Source organism: Agelaius tricolor, unplaced genomic scaffold (assembly GCF_023055355.1).
Source record: "Agelaius tricolor isolate 1412-34295 unplaced genomic scaffold, bAgeTri1.0.p SCAF_41, whole genome shotgun sequence".
Taxonomy (NCBI): Eukaryota; Metazoa; Chordata; class Aves; order Passeriformes; family Icteridae; genus Agelaius; species Agelaius tricolor.
In genome coordinates, this window is record NW_027269301.1 from 437,594 (window position 1) to 453,785 (window position 16,192).

The 16,192-nt window shown below is 47.2% G+C and overlaps 1 protein-coding gene across 1 annotated transcript in view; it reads left to right on the forward strand.

The window, feature by feature from the left end:
* The window catches only part of ZMAT4 (zinc finger matrin-type 4), a 52,413-nt gene that overhangs the window by 15,990 nt on the left and 20,231 nt on the right, over positions 1-16,192 (forward strand). The window contains exon 3 of the mRNA XM_071454776.1: positions 11,983-12,072. Within this exon, the coding sequence (XP_071310877.1) occupies positions 11,983-12,072 (90 nt within the window). The remainder of the gene's footprint in view (positions 1-11,982; positions 12,073-16,192) is intronic.

The following is a 16,192-nucleotide window of genomic DNA, read 5'->3' on the forward strand; positions in this document are numbered from 1 at the left end:
GCCAAATTCTGCCTGCAGGAGGCAGGAGCAGTGCTGCAGACACAGGAGCAGCTCCTGGTGAGCCTCAGGGTGCTCAGCCAATCTCGTCTCCTCTGCGCCTGTCACTGTAGGTATGAGCTGAATCATTAATTCATAGCAGATGTTTTTGAAATGTGGAAAACAACACTGTTTTCTGTTGTATATTTTAGTGCGAGGTGTTGTGCTCGTTTGTCATCCGCTGTGAAATCCCAGCAGACGCTGAGATGTTGGGCACAATAATGTCATTCCCAAACCTTGCTGCTGGGTTACATAACACAGAGAGGAGGCTTGGAGTGAGTGAGGTGTTGTCTTGGTTTGGAAAGACAGGTGCCTGCTAAGGAAGGCAGGAGCCTCCCCTGAAATGGAGAAAATGAACCCCCCCCTCACCCCATCCCTCTGACTTGCTATAAATTTGAAATTAAGGGGCTCTCAGGCAACAAAAACTATGGGAGCAGGAAGTAACAGTTCTTTCATAGAGAAGAAAATGAAAGGATAAAATAAACAATGCAGTGAATTAAACCAACAGTGCCAGAGTCAGAACCCAGCCTGACACCCTGTGGGTCAGGGTGTGGGCAGCAGAACCATTGGAATTGTGGCTCAGCCCTCCTGCAGTGCCAGGGCTGGTTCTGCTGGAGCAGGGATCCTGGAGAGAAGGATGGATTCTGCCTCTGAAGATCCAGGGGAAGGAGAGGCAGCTGCTGCTCCTCTGGGGAATCCTGTGCAGAAGCCGTGCTGGTGTCTCAAAACCTCTGGATTATATCCAGGTAGGAATGCTTGGCTGGTGTCCCAGAATCTCCAGATTATATCCAGGCAGGAATGCTTGGCTGGTGTTCCAGAATCTCCAGATTATATCCAGGCAGGAATGCTTGGCTCCTCCCTCTGGGCTCACATCTCCCAGTGGGATGCTGCCGTTCTTATCAGCTATGCAGTGGCATTCAATGGCCTCTTATCAGCAGATGTCCCCTCCCCAGAGGGAAGAGTGTTTGTGGTCACTCAGAGAGATAAGGAAAACTGCTGACTTGACAAAAGCCAACTGCCATTGAGATGGTAATAAATACATCCTGCCTTGCAATCTAGAACAGCTGTAAAGACTAGCTAGGATCCCCTCTTGTGGCCCAGAGGCTGGGAGTGCCTCTGCCCTGTGGCTGTGCCACACTTTGCTGTTCTCAGTGTCCCTTTGGGGCGGTTGTTCTGGTCACCACTCCCAAGTGTGATGCTCATTCTCGTGGTAACTTTCTGGCACCCTGGTCCCAAGAGCCCCACAGGCATGTGAGAGGCTGAAAACCTGCTCTGAGGTTTTCCAGGGAGGTGGAGTTGGGGGCTCCATCCTGCCTGAGACTGCCAGCCCTTGCTGTAGGCCATTACTTAATAGCAGGAGTGTAAAATTCACTGTTTCTTTCTAATTATAAAGTAGCTGGTCACAATTTTCACACCTTTCTTTTTTTTTCTTCTTACTTTTAGAAAGTGCCGTATAGTTAAAAACTGATTATTTTCATAGGGGAAATATCAACTTCAGAAGACTGAATGTTGTGCAAATCATTTTCCAGGAGCCCTGGGGGTGGCCACCCTGGGTACCCATGGGTGCAGGGCTCTGTCTGGGTTTGTTTTGGTCAGCAGTGCCCTTATCCTTCCTGAGAGAGCCTGGAGAGAAAGGGAATTGATCCACTGCCTCACTAGCGCAGTCAAGTGAGCTCTGCAGCCCTTGTGCCAGGGACTGGAATCCTGGCTCTCTGTGCATGCAAAATAAGACATTTCTCTGTAAGAAAATAGAGGGAAGCAGCCTATGAAAGGGGGACGTTTTTATCTTGCCAAACAGGAATAGTCAGTTCCAATCGCTGTCTCATCTCCTTCTCCAAATCACCAACCAATAACTTTTCTCCTCTGCTACTTTGCCAGGAATAAAAAAATGATTTTATGTCAGTCACGCAGTATTAAGTGATATTATTTCCAAGGGCAAGCGTAGTGGAAAAATGACAAAAGGATCAGAGTGTTTGCAGCACTTTGTGCTTCCAGCTTGACACACAGCAAATAACTGCCTTTATTACATGTGCCTCATGCAACTGTGTTTCTGGCTTTGTCTGACGTGTCCGATGCACCCTGGCTCTCCTTCCATGCTGCTGAAAGTGCCAGGTCCTGCCCTCCCCTCAAGGGTTCACCCCAGGACAGAGCTGAGCCTTGGGGTATTGATTTGGCTCCCAAATTAAGGAGCCCAGCTCACTCTGCAGTGCTCTGAGTATCTCCAGGGGCTGCTGCTGAGCAGCTGTGAGTGAGGGATGAGGCAAACCTTACTGTTGGTGCCCAACGGAGTGTGCATTTGCATATTTTAATCCTGCAAGCAAATTACTGCCTTAATTTGTCCCCTGAAGTATCAGAAAACTCTCTCCCCACTTCTGTTTCTGGAATAAAGCGGGGAAGTACAGATGCCTGAGACAATCCCTGGATGCCAGGTATCCCTGAGCTCCCCTGGCTGCCCTTTCCTCCTCGGGAGGAACAAAAGGGAGCAGGGTGGCTGTTTGGTGAAGAATGCATGTGCTGCAGGTGCTGGATGGCTGCAGGAGGTGGCCAGGCAGGGTTTAGGGAGGGTATTTCACACCTGAGGGTATTTCACACCCTGTGGTCCAAGGGGTGACAATGTGCTGCGCTTGCTGCAATGCCATTGGAAGTCTGTGCTGCAGAAATGAGGTTTTTCTTTTCTGTATCTCTGCATCTTTCCCGTCCTCTGGAGCTTCCAGCCTCTTTGGCACTGGATTCCCTCTGGATTACCTGTAATTTAACACTTCCTTCCAGTTCTGTCTTTGAGAGAGGTTGTTTCAATCACTTTGGTGAGCTGCTCTGTAAATTAAAAAGCTGAAACAAAGAGAGCTAAGGTTTCTTAGTTAGCTCTGAGTCCTCATCTCTATGTGGAAGTGTTCACAGCCATTAGGAAGATGTTACCATTTATTTTCATGTTTCCCCTTGAAAATCCTGCAGAAAAATTACCTCATATACGAAGTTGCTCTCAGATTTCACCCTGAGCTGCACATTCATCACCACATTTGCTCCTCAAGCTGCTGTAATGCTCTTCTCCATTTCCTCCATAATCTTTATTGCTTCAGGTGTTCAGAGAGTGCTTTATTTTTCCATTTTAAATGAAGGAAGATGCCAGGTCTGGAGGAAGAGCAGCCCAGGAGGGGCCCGTGCAAGTGTCACCTTATGGGATGGGGGAATGCTGCTTGAATGCCTGTGGTGGAGCAGCAGGGGAGGGCAAAGCGTATGAAAATCGAAATGCAGAAGAAACTGGGGAGAACAAATCAAGTGCCAATGCCCTTTGGCTGCTCTCTGGAGCTGTGCCCTATGGAATTTCTCACTCTGTCTCCAGAGCAAAGCAGGCGAGTGCTATCGACAGCCTCATCAGCGCTCCTTGTGTGCACAGGGCTGGAGTGGTGCTGGGGTTAATCTGCCTCCAGTTGGGCTGTCCTTGGCTGGAAACGTGTAAAGCAATGGCTTGTCTGAAGGAATAATAAACATTGTTTACTATTGGCACATTAGTGCCTTAAGGATCAAGATGTGTGTGCTCAGAGAGGCAATCCTGTGTCTGAAATATTAATGTGCTGCAAGGAGCACATACCCTATTTAACAAAATAAATGCTGTGCTAGAAAGCAAGGAGCTGGAAGGGTATGTTTCTGCTCCCAGCTCCCTGTGTGAGATGCTGCAAGCATTTCCAGGGTGGAGGAGTGGAAAGGATGTGCTTTAGCTGAAGGGAAGGGCTGCACAGGGCTGTTGTGTGTCAGTGATCATGGAACGGAACATTTGCTGCCCATGGTCTCTGTTGTATGTTGCTGCTCACCTGCCATATTGTCTTGCTTTTGGTGGCAGTGACATGTAAATCCTTCAGAGGATGAAGGAGGAGGGGACACCTCAGCTGTTGTTGCCATGTCCTTCCCCACCACTGCTGGAATCTGCTCTGCCACAGCTTTTGGTGGGTGCTCAGACACTGCTGTTACCCTGCAGATCCTGCTGGTGTTGGATAGAGGAACCTTGGCTGGAGGAGAAAAAGCTAAAGGGGGCACATTTGTGTTGCAGAGATGACAAAGGTGCTGCTCTGGTTGGTTTTTTTTGTGTGTGCACATGCAGGAATGGATATTCCTTGGTGGTTTGTGTCGTGGTGACAGCCCCAGTTAAAATATACTGAGGAAAACGTGGCCACCCATTGTGTGTTAGGCAGATAGGTTGGTGCCAGGGTTTTAGGGCACAAGGCTCATGCTTCTCTCTGCATGCTGTGCTGCTGCTGCATCGTGCTGGAAGCCAGTGGAGATGGGATGGGACTTTACAAGGCTCTATGTTACTGCTCTGTTGTCAACATTAATGGCTGAGCATTATTTTTAATGCACTCCCAGTGTCAAAATCTATTGCTAAACAGCAGTGGTAGCAGAGCAGATGAAGCCCTGTGCACAGCTCCCTTCCCAGGCACCTCTGCACACAGAGACCTATTGCTGTCTAAAAATAGCTGAAGTTAAAAGGTCCTTCAGAGCAGCAGTAAAACACACTGGGAAATTGGGACCCCAGGGTTAGCAGTAGTGGGGAGGCATAAGGGATGTCACATTAAAGCTACATGGAATGAAAACAAAGAAAGGTTGCACTGGCTCAACCCTGGCCTGCATCCCTGGGAGATGAGTTCCTGCAGCATCTCTTGCTGATCCTGCTGCACAGGAGGGCACCTCTTTGTTCCAGGTATTCACTCCTGCCTGTCTTCATTGTTGAAGCTCCCAGCCCATGTTTGGATCAGGGTTCTGGGTGTTTGGAAGCAGTTCTGCAGCTCTGTGTGTGTTGTGACAGACCCGCCCCCGTGCGCTCGGGCGCTCAGGAGTGACTGGCACTGACGCAGGGATTTGTTCCACACAGATCAAATGGGGATGGGGTGGGAGCAGCAGCGCTGCTGCCGTGGGGCTGGGGGGCAGCTTGTGTGCACTGGGTTTGTGTTAACTCTTCTGTTGCCTGCTGCTGCTGGGATGGGGGGCTGTACCCACAGTGGAGCCCACCCACGCCTCAAATATCAGCCCCCAGGAGTGACCCAGGATGGGGGACCCGAGCTGCAGGTGAGCAGCAGGAATTGAGCTTGCTGTGGGGAGCACATATCAGAAGTGTTGCCACGTTTCTCTTCCCAGAGAAAAGCAAGGCACAATTCTTCCCAAGGATTTCTGAGATTCACATTCTCTGAACCTCAGAGAAAGGGAAAACACAATTCTGATCACTTGCTGTGCCTGTGTTTGTGCCAAAGTAGAATGCAATATGGAGATTGTTTGCCCAAAGTGAGGATGTTTTGTTTCCTTGGCCTGTCAGGTCCAGGTGTGTGTCAGGACTGTCAGGGGACAGTCACAAGATTCTGTGCAGTGTGTGCAGAGTGAGTGCAGGGCAGATTCAGTTCAGGTGAAATGTGTATAGTATAGTATAATAAAGTCATTAATTAGCCCTCTGATATCCATGGAGTCAGATGCATCATTCTCTCTCCCCTTTGTCGGAGTCGCCTTTGATTTACAATATCAGAAGTTCCCAGCCTGCTCACTCTATCCCTGCATCCCCTTTCCCTTGGCATGTGTACACAATCCTGGAATGGGTTGGGTCGGAAGGGACCTTTAAAGGTCTAGTCCAACCTCTGCCAAGAGCAGGGACACCATCAGCTCAATCAGTTTGCTCAGGGAGGTACATTGCCTGGAAAAATCCCATAATACCAATGGATTAAATGCATGGTTGCATTAGTGTAGATGTAAGATCCACCTGCAGAAGGAATGTGAGGGGCTCAGGAGGGACTAGCAGTGGGTTTAGGGAGGAGCAGGTGCCTGTGGTGGCCCCAGGTGCTGAGCCCAGCTGCTCCTGCCATGCTGCTCTGACCACAGCCTCTAAGGAGAGTGATTTCCTCTCCACAGGGTACCCAGCAGTGTGTTGGACAAGGGATACTTTGACTACAGTCAAAACCAATGTGGGAAGCAGTAAAGCTAAAGATCACAGCTGAAATGGTGATTCCTGAGACAGAAAATTCACGTGTAGGATCCCCACTTGGAGTCAGCCTGGCCATCCAGGTGGAATGATACCAGGAATAAGCAGATATAAGGAAGTGGAGCTAGTGATTGCTTGGCTAAATAGATCCTCAGTAGTTGCCTTAATGTGTAAACAAATCAATGTCCAAAGGAGTAATGTGTCTCTCTTTGCTTTGGAGCAGCTGGTTTGATGGGGGTGCAAATTCAGCTGAGCACTCGGGAATTGCAGACACATTTCTGTGTGCCCAGGAAGGCAAAAGCATGAGTAAACACTTTTTAAAAAATTAACTCGTGGAGGAAAAAGGGGAGGTTGATAGAAATGACCATGAATTATAAATGAGGCTTTTCAAAAATTACAAAGGGAGAAAAAGGACATTGGCATCCAGCAGTGTCTGGAATAACAGCCGGGGAGTTCAGCTCTGCAGCGAACCACAGGGATCTTGACAATGTTTGTTGTGTGGGTAGTAGAGGCAGAAAAGGGAAGGCATTTGCTGAAAATACTTCTCCTGTCTATTTAAAAAACGCAGAGGATGTTGTTATATCATAGAGGAAGAAATAGATTGGTTCCATTCCAGTAGAAATTTGGAAGAGGTTGTTAGGCAGCGATTACAAATTCCAGAATGATGTAGTTTAGGTTAGCAGGTCCAGTAATTCACAAGTGGGTGCTTGAAGTGTGCTGGCCACGTGCTGTGCACTGTCACTGCTGACCCTGGGGGCATGGGAAAGAGGAGGAAGACTCCAGGAGGAAGCAAGCACAGGGCCAGGCATGGCAGTGCCAGGGGTGCCGTGCAGGGAGTCCAGCTTGGCACAGCTCCTGGGCACAGCATGCTCAGGAAAAGGGGCTGCAGGACCATGGAGCTGGGTTTCTGCACAAGGTTTGGGCAAGTGGGCCAGCCAAAATAACTTTCTCTCCTTTGATGAGATTACAAGTAGGGCCAATACAGATAATAAAATTGGTATAATCACGTGGCTGCGTGTTGCGTGGCAATTTAATTAAGAAGCTGCCAGCACACAAAAAAAACCAACACAGTGTACACTAAAAGGATTAAAACCCAACCAATGGCCTTCTGAAAAAGAGTTTAATGCAGACTAAGAGAAGCTGCAGCCATTGGGGCTGCCATGGTTCCTTCCTTCATCTCTGGACTGTGTCTCTGCTGGTGCTCGTGCTCCTGGCCTTTGGCTGGGGAAGAGGAGCAGGAGAAGAAAGCTAAACTGCCCAAAACCATCAAGCTGCCAGCACAGGAGGGAGCAAGGATTGATGAAGGGATATATGGGGAACAGGGAAATGAGATTATGTGCTAGCACAGCCTGAGGGAAGCTGCAGAGATAGTTGATTTGAGCCTGATGGCAGGAGACAGGAAGAGGGCTCTCACAAGCAAAGTGTTTCAGACTGCTGGATCTGCTTGAATCGTGGTGCAAAGTGGGAGCAGTTCTGGGGCCATGGTGGGGTCTGAGCCCTTCAGCTCTGAGGGGACTCCTCTCCCAGACCCCAGCAGGGAAGAGCTGTGTGTGTGTCTGTGTAGCCTGCTGACCCCTGGGCTGTAATGCCTCAGTGAAGGGAGATGGGTCAGTCCTCCCCAGAGCCACTGGTCCATCTGTAATTTCAGCCTTTTTGTCCTTTTCCAGCCATGCAGCCAAATGCCAGGAAATCTGAATGTACCCTGCTTGTCCTACAAGAGGGAGCTGGTTCCATCCAGGGCCAGGTGGGCTGGGCAGCATGGGGGGCTGGAATTGGATGATCAATAAAGTCCATTCCAACATCAAAAAAATCCATATTTCTGTTAAGAGATGCTTTGCTTGCTCAAGGCATTAATGCAAATAAGGAAAAAGAATTTTGACAACATATTTTGTTCTTGCTCAGGGTGGGATGAGGGATGAGAAGCCCCTCCCTCAAACAGGGGGATCAGGGCTGTGTCCCAAACCAGCTCCAGGTCCTGCCAGCTGCCACTGCTCCCACAGGGACCTCACTGCCTGCTCCAGGCACAGCGTGCTGCAAAACCCAATTTATGCAAAACCAAATTGCATTTCATAGCACAGTTTCGCTCTGCTCTGCCCTTTTATGTTTTAGGGTTGAATTGCCAGAACTTTGCTGTCTCTGCCACGATCTTCTGTACTGGAGTAGATTTGATAGAGATAGAAATGATCCGTTTATTTACTTTTATTGATGAGCCTTACAGTAGCAAATGAGCTTGCAATGCAGAACTCTGCAGCAGCTGTGTGAAAACAGACTGAGCTCCCTGAATAGTCAGGGCTGGCTTTCAAGCCTGCAGTATTAAACCAGACTTAGTGCCTTTAAAAGGTGCTATTCCCACTGGAGACAGGAAAGTGAGAATGCCTTGGGCACAACACTTTGTACAGCTACAAAAGAAATATTCAGGGGCACAGAATTTTGCACCCAAAATGAGGTTGTGGTGGCTGTTGGAGCCATGAGTGCTCATTCCATGGAAATCCTGTGGATTTACAGATGTGGCAAGGTTTTGTCTTTCCTAAAGTTTGTCAGAATGGGAGCTGGAGGTGCCCTCATCCCAGTTCATCCCAGTTCATCCCAGTTTTCTGGCTCCTGTTAGTGGTTCTTCCACAGGTGCCCTAATCCCAGTTAATTCCCAGTTCATCCCAGTTCATCCCAGTTTTCTGGCTCCTGTTTGTGGTTCTTCCTCTGTCCCTTCATGTGTCTGGCACTTGCCCTCCTTGTGCCTTGGAGCTGCAGGTTTTCAGCAGGGAGAGGATAACAGACAGATTTACAGATGTGACAAGGTTCTGTCTTTCCTAAAAGTTGTGGATGTGGTGAGATGGGTCAGAATGGGAGCTGGAGGTGCCCTAATCCCAGTTCATGCCATTTATCCCAGTTTATCCCAGTTTTCAAGCTCCTTTTTGTGGTTCTTCCACAGGTGCTATTCCCGCTAGAGACAGGAAAGTGAGAATGCCTTTGGTGTAACATTTTGCACAAAAGAAATATTCAGGGGCACAGAAACCCCCTTTTTGCACCCAAAATGAGGCTGTTGGAGCCATGAGTGCTCATTCCATGGAAATCCTGTGGATTTACAGATGTGGCAAGGTTTTGTCTTTCCTAAAGCTTGTGGATGCGATGAGATGGGTCAGAATGGGAGCTGGAGGTGCCCTAATCCCAGTTCATCCCAGTTCATCCCAGTTCATCCCAGTTTTCTGGCTGCTTTTAGTGATTCTTCCTCTGTCCCCTCATGTGTCTGGCACTTGCCCTCCTTGTGCCTTGGAGCTGCAGGTTTTCAGCAGGGAGAGGATAACCCGCAGTGCTGTTTGCCAGCAGCACGCTCAGAATAATCACTGTGCTCCTGCCGTGCTCCTGCTGGGGTGTTGGGATGATAAATACACATGTAAATGTAGAAAATGCCAGAGATAAAGTGGATGACAAATGGGCTGTGCTTCCTCTGCTCTGCAGAGGGAAGGAGATGCTCAGCACATACACACAGAGGCCGGGGATGATTTTAAGCTCCGCTTTTATGATCATAAGATAATAAGGTTGCATAAGGAGCTGTGTAGTTTTAAATTATGCCAAACATAAGTCATTCCTTTACCTTGGCTTTCACAAATCCAAGCAATTGCCCCAAGAAAGGTGAGAGGTGTTTTACAGAAGGCTGAAGCTTTGCTGTCATTTAACTCTTGACATCTGGGCACCATTTCTGGTCCAGCTGAGTGCCACGGAGCAGGGCCATAAAAATGATTCCTCCTGGCATCTTTGCAGCTTGCACACACCCAGCAACCCCTCCCAGGTTTTTTTGCCCTCCAAACAGAGCAGGCTGTGGCTGTGTGAGCGTGGGCACGGTGACGTGCTGGATGGAGCCAGGCGAGGGAAGAGCCTCGTGACTCTGGGGAGGATGACTCGAGGGAGGCTGACTGCTCTGCAGGGTGTCAGTGCAAGAAATCCAACCAAAAAAGCCTGGCCACGCTGCCTTCACAGCGTGTCTGGCTGGCCCTGTGGGGTGCAAGGCCAAGCATCGCTTCAGGAGTGGCTTTGCACCTCTGTCCTGGGCGTTTCAAACATTTATTTGGTCATTTTCTAATTACGCAGTCGCTTGTCTGGGCTGCTCGTCTCAGAGCTGGAGCTTTGGGGTTTCCTGCACTTAGCTCTGACCATGGAAGGTCACATTTGCTAAATGCAGCAGGGAGACAAGCTGGGGACAGATATTTGACATTATTTATCTTGACTGATTTGCTCTGTGGAAAAAATTATTGCACAGTCACATTTCTGCATGCGAATACAAATATAGCTCCCTGTAAATTTAGCTCCAAGTTTATACCACAGGAAAAAGAATGTTCCAGAACATGCTAATGGTAATTTAATATTTTCAAATTGCAGCTCTGTGATGTGGAATTATGACATTACAGTGCTGTTGTTCTCTGGGGCAGTTGGAAAGGGTGATTCAAAGGAAACATTTACATGGTAACAGCTCCCCATGTGTCTGCTGCCCATATGCTGGGTGCATTATTTTGTGCCTGCAGGCTTTTCCCCCCTGCATCTGCTGGAAGACAAGACCTGATGTAAGTCAGGGTTTTCAAGGTTTATGTCTGTGCTCCTGCTGTAGAAGCTTTAAAGTCTTCCTTTAAGTCTTGCCAGTCCCAAGGATTTGCTTTGGCTGCTGCTGCTGGGGTCACCAGAGGAGCTCCTGTCTCTTCTGACCCTCACCTGCCCCTGAGCTCCAGCTCTGAAACCTGCTCGTGTCTCCCTCACAGGAGATTTCTTGCCCTTCTAATGTGTTATCACTCTTGAGGCATAGAAGTTGTGGGTTTGGTCTGTGTGTGTGCCTGTGGTGCTGTTCACAGGGGTCCCAGGATGAGGGAGGAGATGAGAATCTTGACTCCATGTTTCAGAAGGCTGATTTATTATTTTATTTTATATATTATATTAAAAAATGATATATTAAAACTATGCTAAAAGAATAGGAGAAAGGATTTCATCAGTAGGCTACCAAGGAATAGAAAGGAATGATAATAAAATCTTGTGACTGACCAGAGAGTCTGAGCCAGCTGGGCTGTGATTGGCCATGAATTAAAAACAACCACATGAGACCAATCAAAGATGCTCCTGTTGCATTCCACAGCAGCAGATAATCATTGTTTTTCTTTTCCTCTGAGGCCTCTCAGCTTCTCAGGAGAAAAAATCCTAAGGAAAGGATTTTCCATAAAATGTGTCTGTGTGTGTGTGTGTGCCTCTGACACTGCAGGGTGCTGTTGTGTCTCTGGCTGAAGCTCAGTAACCCCCACCCTTCAATCTGCCCCTCCATAGAAATGCTCTGGTAGCAAATGCTGTCCTTCCCTGGCTGTCTGCTCCCTCTGTGTCTTGGTGAGAGAAAGGTGAGAGGTGTTTTACAGAAGGCTGAAGCTTTGCTGTCTTTTAACTCTTGACATCTGGGCACCATTTCTGGTCCAGCTGAGTGCCACGGAGCAGAACCCTAAAAATGATTCCTCTTGGCATCTTTGCAACTCACACACAGATTTTTTTGCCCCTCTAATGTTTTATCACTCCAGGAGCTTAGGAGCTGTGGGTTTGGTCTGTGTGTGTGCCTCTGACACTGCAGGGTGCTGTTGTGTCTCTGGCTGAAGCTCAGTAACCCCCACCCTTCAATCTGCCCCCCTATGGAAATGCTCTGATAACAAATGCTGTCCTTCCCTGGCTGTCTGCTCCCTCTGTGTCTTGGAGGACCTACAGGACTTGGAGAGGGGCCAGGATGGGCCATTTTTCTTTTGCTAATAGCAGGTTTCATCCCACAGCTTGTTTCAGGTGGGTGCAGAGCTCTGTGAAAATTCTGAGAAGTGCAGATGCTCCTCACCTGGATCCCTCTGCCTTTTCTTCCCCAGTGGTGCATATGTGTGTCAGGGGGATGTGAAATCTGATTGTGGGCTGGTGTGGTGAGCACAGCAAAAGAGCCTCTTGCTCCTTGTAACTCCAGTTTTGGTGGTTTTTTTGCATTCCAGAGTCGGAAGCATGCCAGCAAAGTCCGCCTGTACTACATGCTTCACCCCGTGGATGGAGGCTGCCCGGCCAAAAAGCTGCGCTCAGAAAACGTGGGTACAATCCCAGCCCTGTTTGTTCACTTTCTTTGTGCATCATTGACTCTGGCCTACAACATTGTCTCTCTTGCAGCCACAGCTGATCAGGTGCCCAGAGGTAACATTTAGATTAGCTGAAACGCAAAGTAACTGGAAATAATTTTCAATAAACTGCACAAGAATTATTATGCGCCTCGGCAGCAGTAATTGTGTTTTTAGTTATTTGAATGTTCTTTCATAGGAAAAAATGTGCTGATGGCAAATACTCAGGGCTTGCTCCATTTCTTCCAATTCTCCCAGACCAGGCTGAGTCTGCTGGTGAGCAGCTGGGGCAGGTGACAGGGGCAGTGCCTCCAGGCTGATGTGCTTTATCCAAAGGCTCCTCACTCACCTTTGCTCTCAGTCTGCAAGTTTAAAGATTGGCCATTGGCTTCCTCTGCTGTGTTCTAATAAACAAAGGGAGGTGAGGAACTGGACCAGCTCAGAGCCATTTGTCAGGCAATAGATAGGAGGAGGCTGAATTTTTAAGAGATGGCTTCATGGGGAATTATTCATTTGGCTCCTTCCCACGTTCTGCTGCAGTGAGGTTCCCAAACCAGTTCAGTGTGACTGGGGCTGAGTGCTGTTGATATTCAGTGTGATATCTTGTAATTAAAGGGAGAATCATGCAAGTTTTGCCCAAGGAATCTGAAAGCTGATTTACGTAGTAATTGAAACTCTAGTGAACTTTTCTGTTGCACACAGAAAATTGAAACTTTTCTGTTGCACATAGGCCAATTGCAGATGCAATCTGCCCCTCCACAGCAGGACCTTGCAGTGATTTTATTAACAAAATAAAATATTTTATTGTGTATAATATATAAAAATATAAATATATTATAAAAATCTATTTTTATATATTTATACATATTTTAATATATATATTATATTTTAAATTTATATATTAATATATTATTTTTATATTGATGTATTTATATATTTAAAATATGTATATATATTTATATACTAATATATATTTTAAAATATATATATAAATATATTAAAAATATATATAAATATATTTTAAAATATATTATTTTTGCTGTCATTAATAACAGTGTGGGCACTACAATGGACAGGTACATGGAGATGGGGAACAGGGTCCTCTAAGGGGATTATGATTAACAAGGAGCCCCATGCTGCATGGGCACCTCAGCATGGGATGTGGAGGACAGGGAACCAATCAAACCTCAAATAAGTCAAAGTTGAACCATTTCCCACTGCTTTTGTGAAAGGCAACGTGGAGAAGGAATGTAATTCTGTGTTTGCTGATGCTTTTCCCAAGGGCAGCCCTAGTGGGGGTGGATTAACGTGTCCTCATGTTCTAGGTGAATGCCAGGCTAGGCCAGACCTAAATGCTAAAATTATTTGTGTTGTAAAAATATAGCAGGGAAAATCTGCCAACATTTGCAGCTCAGAGTAGGCCTGTTGCTGATCAGATATTATACAAGCCTTTGCATTTAGAGTGAGCAGAACTATTCAGGATGTCTCAAATGCTGCACAATGAGATCCCTACCACGTGCACGTGCAGTGCAGTGCCCAACCCCAGCAGTGTCACTCAGGCCATGGCACAGAGACTTTAATGAGAATTAGAAACAATCCATGAAAACCAATTAAATTTGTGTAGAGGCAGCTGCAGCTAAAAAGGGAATATTAGCCTTTTTTTTTCATCAAAACTGTTAGATGGCTGAGTGCCATTGGGTTTGTGTTCTGCTGACCACAGAACTAACACCCTGTCCTTCTGCCAGGTGGCAGCAGGAGGGTGAGGTGGCTGCAGCTGTGGGTACTCAGTGCAATGGGGTTGGAGACAGAATTTGCTTCCTGACCTTTCTGTGAGGCCAAGGGAGGGGTTGGCTGCTGTTTGAGGATTGCAAAAAAACCTGTATTTCCAAAACACCCCTGAAGTAGAAGCCTTATACAAGTAACCTTCCCATGGATTACTCAATTATTGTGCTCTTCATTATTGGTTTGATTTGGTGTGGAGGAGGGGAAAACCCTCATGTCTTGACCTTCCATGAACTAGTACTTGCTTTTTGCTGGTACCATGGCAAAAACAGGCTCCAGAACAGAAATGACCTGAATTTCCTATGGAGCAGCACAGAAAGCAGCTCTTTACAGCAGCACCTTCATGCACCAAAAATGAATTCAAATTTCAAAGGTACTTTACAGCACTTTAATGCTGTGGTTTTTACTGCTGTGTTCTAGGGTTTGTATAATCTTTTCTTCTTAGTAAAACTTGGGAAATGAAGACAGCAGATTTGTGTCTGTGGAATGAAAATCCTTGCTTTTCCTGTGGATTGCTTAAGGAATGGCCTGTGTGAGGATTATGTCCTTTAGCAGCTTGTTAACAGGCAGCCAAATAACCAAGGTTAATTCTGTTGGATATATGAGACTGAAGTTTCTAATATTACAAAAAGAGGCCCTGTAAATGAGGCTGGAGCAGGGAAAGAGTGGAGATGTCAGTGCTGGGAGATAGATGCTGTAACTCCAGGTGTAGGAGTGATTGGGGTAGGACGGATGGAGAGATCTCTGAAGCCAAGACTTGGAATTTGGGGTTTATTGCAAAGGGCCAAGTGCAGGGCCCTGCTGGGAGCTGCCAGGCACAGCTCAGAGCAGGACTGAAAGAGGAGCCCAAAAGAGAGAGAGAGAGAGAGAAGAATAAAAGCAACAGGGAAAAAAAGCGAGGTTCCCGTTCAAATACCATAAATCGTCTTCTGTGTTGAATATTCTGATTCTCACTAACCAATCCAGTACAAGATACAAATCCTACAGCATTTACATACAGCCTATAGAATCATTACATTCCCATCCTGTGTTACATTTTAAACCCTACAAACTCCTCTTTGGGCCCCTTCTGCCAAGCTGGCAGGGTCTGCTCTGCCCCTTGGAGCTGTCTGCAAGCAGAGGGTGTTGTTCCATCAAAAGGGGATCACCTTCAGCCAGCCACACCATTGTTTTCCAGCTGTTCAGTAACTGAGGGATCTCAAAGCTTGCTTTCATTTCAATCTGGCTTACAGTTTCTGTATTCTCAAAATCTTTTGCCAGGCAATCACATTTATAAGGCTTTCCTGTTTCATCTTCCCCAACATCCAGTGATGTGTTCTGTTGTGCTTCAGTTTGTGTGAAGCCAGTGGCTTCTGTGCTGCATTGTAGTGAAGGTTTGCCAGGCAGGAGGGGCTGGAGGAAGCTGCAGAAGCAGAATGTAGAAATATCCCTTGGCTGGGTCTGGCAGCAGGGGGTTAAGGAGCTGCTGGTGGATTTACAGATCAGAGCTGTCAGTGCCTGGTCACTGTTTTGTATTTGTGGGGTGCCCCATGGCAGAGAGGAATGATGAATCTGACTCCATGTTCTCAGAAGTCTTAATTTATTATTTTATGATACTATATTATATTAAAGAATATTAAACTATACTAAAGAATACAGAAAGGATGCTTACACAGTGCTAAAAAGATAATAATGAAAACTCGTGACTCTTCCAGAGTTCCAACACAGCTTGGCACCGATTGTCCAAAGAGTCAAAACAACCAGAATCCAATGAAACAATCACCTGTGGGTAAACAATCTCCAAACACATTCCAGACGAGCAAAACACAGGAGAAGCAAATGAGATAAGAATTGTTTTCCTTTTTCTCTGAGGCTTCTCAGCTTCCCAGGAGAAAAATCCTGGGTGAAGGGAATTTCCAGAGAATGTGAATGCCACAGGAGTGGGCTGGGGTGCAGAACACCCCCAGGGAGCAGCCAGCTGCCCCTTGGAGAGCCCTGTGGCCCAGCTGAGCCGTGTGGTTGCAGCACCTGCACAGCCCTGGGTGTCTTTTGTCACCGTGTCATTCAGCAGGTGACAAAAGACACCCGGATCAGTTTCCCCCAGGCCTCTTGGGTTTCAGGTAAAACAGCCCCTGACAAATGAGAAGGCATAATTACCCTTCAGGGCTGGATCACCTGGAGCACCTCTGGCTCTGTGCAGGGCTTTGGGTGGTGGAGGAGGGAAGGGAAGTGGTGCTGCTAAGGGACGATCCAGACCTGGGGAAATTCTTAACACAGCCCAAATTCCTCGTGTTGGTGCATAAAACTGCTCTGAAAATAAAACCTCTGCTCC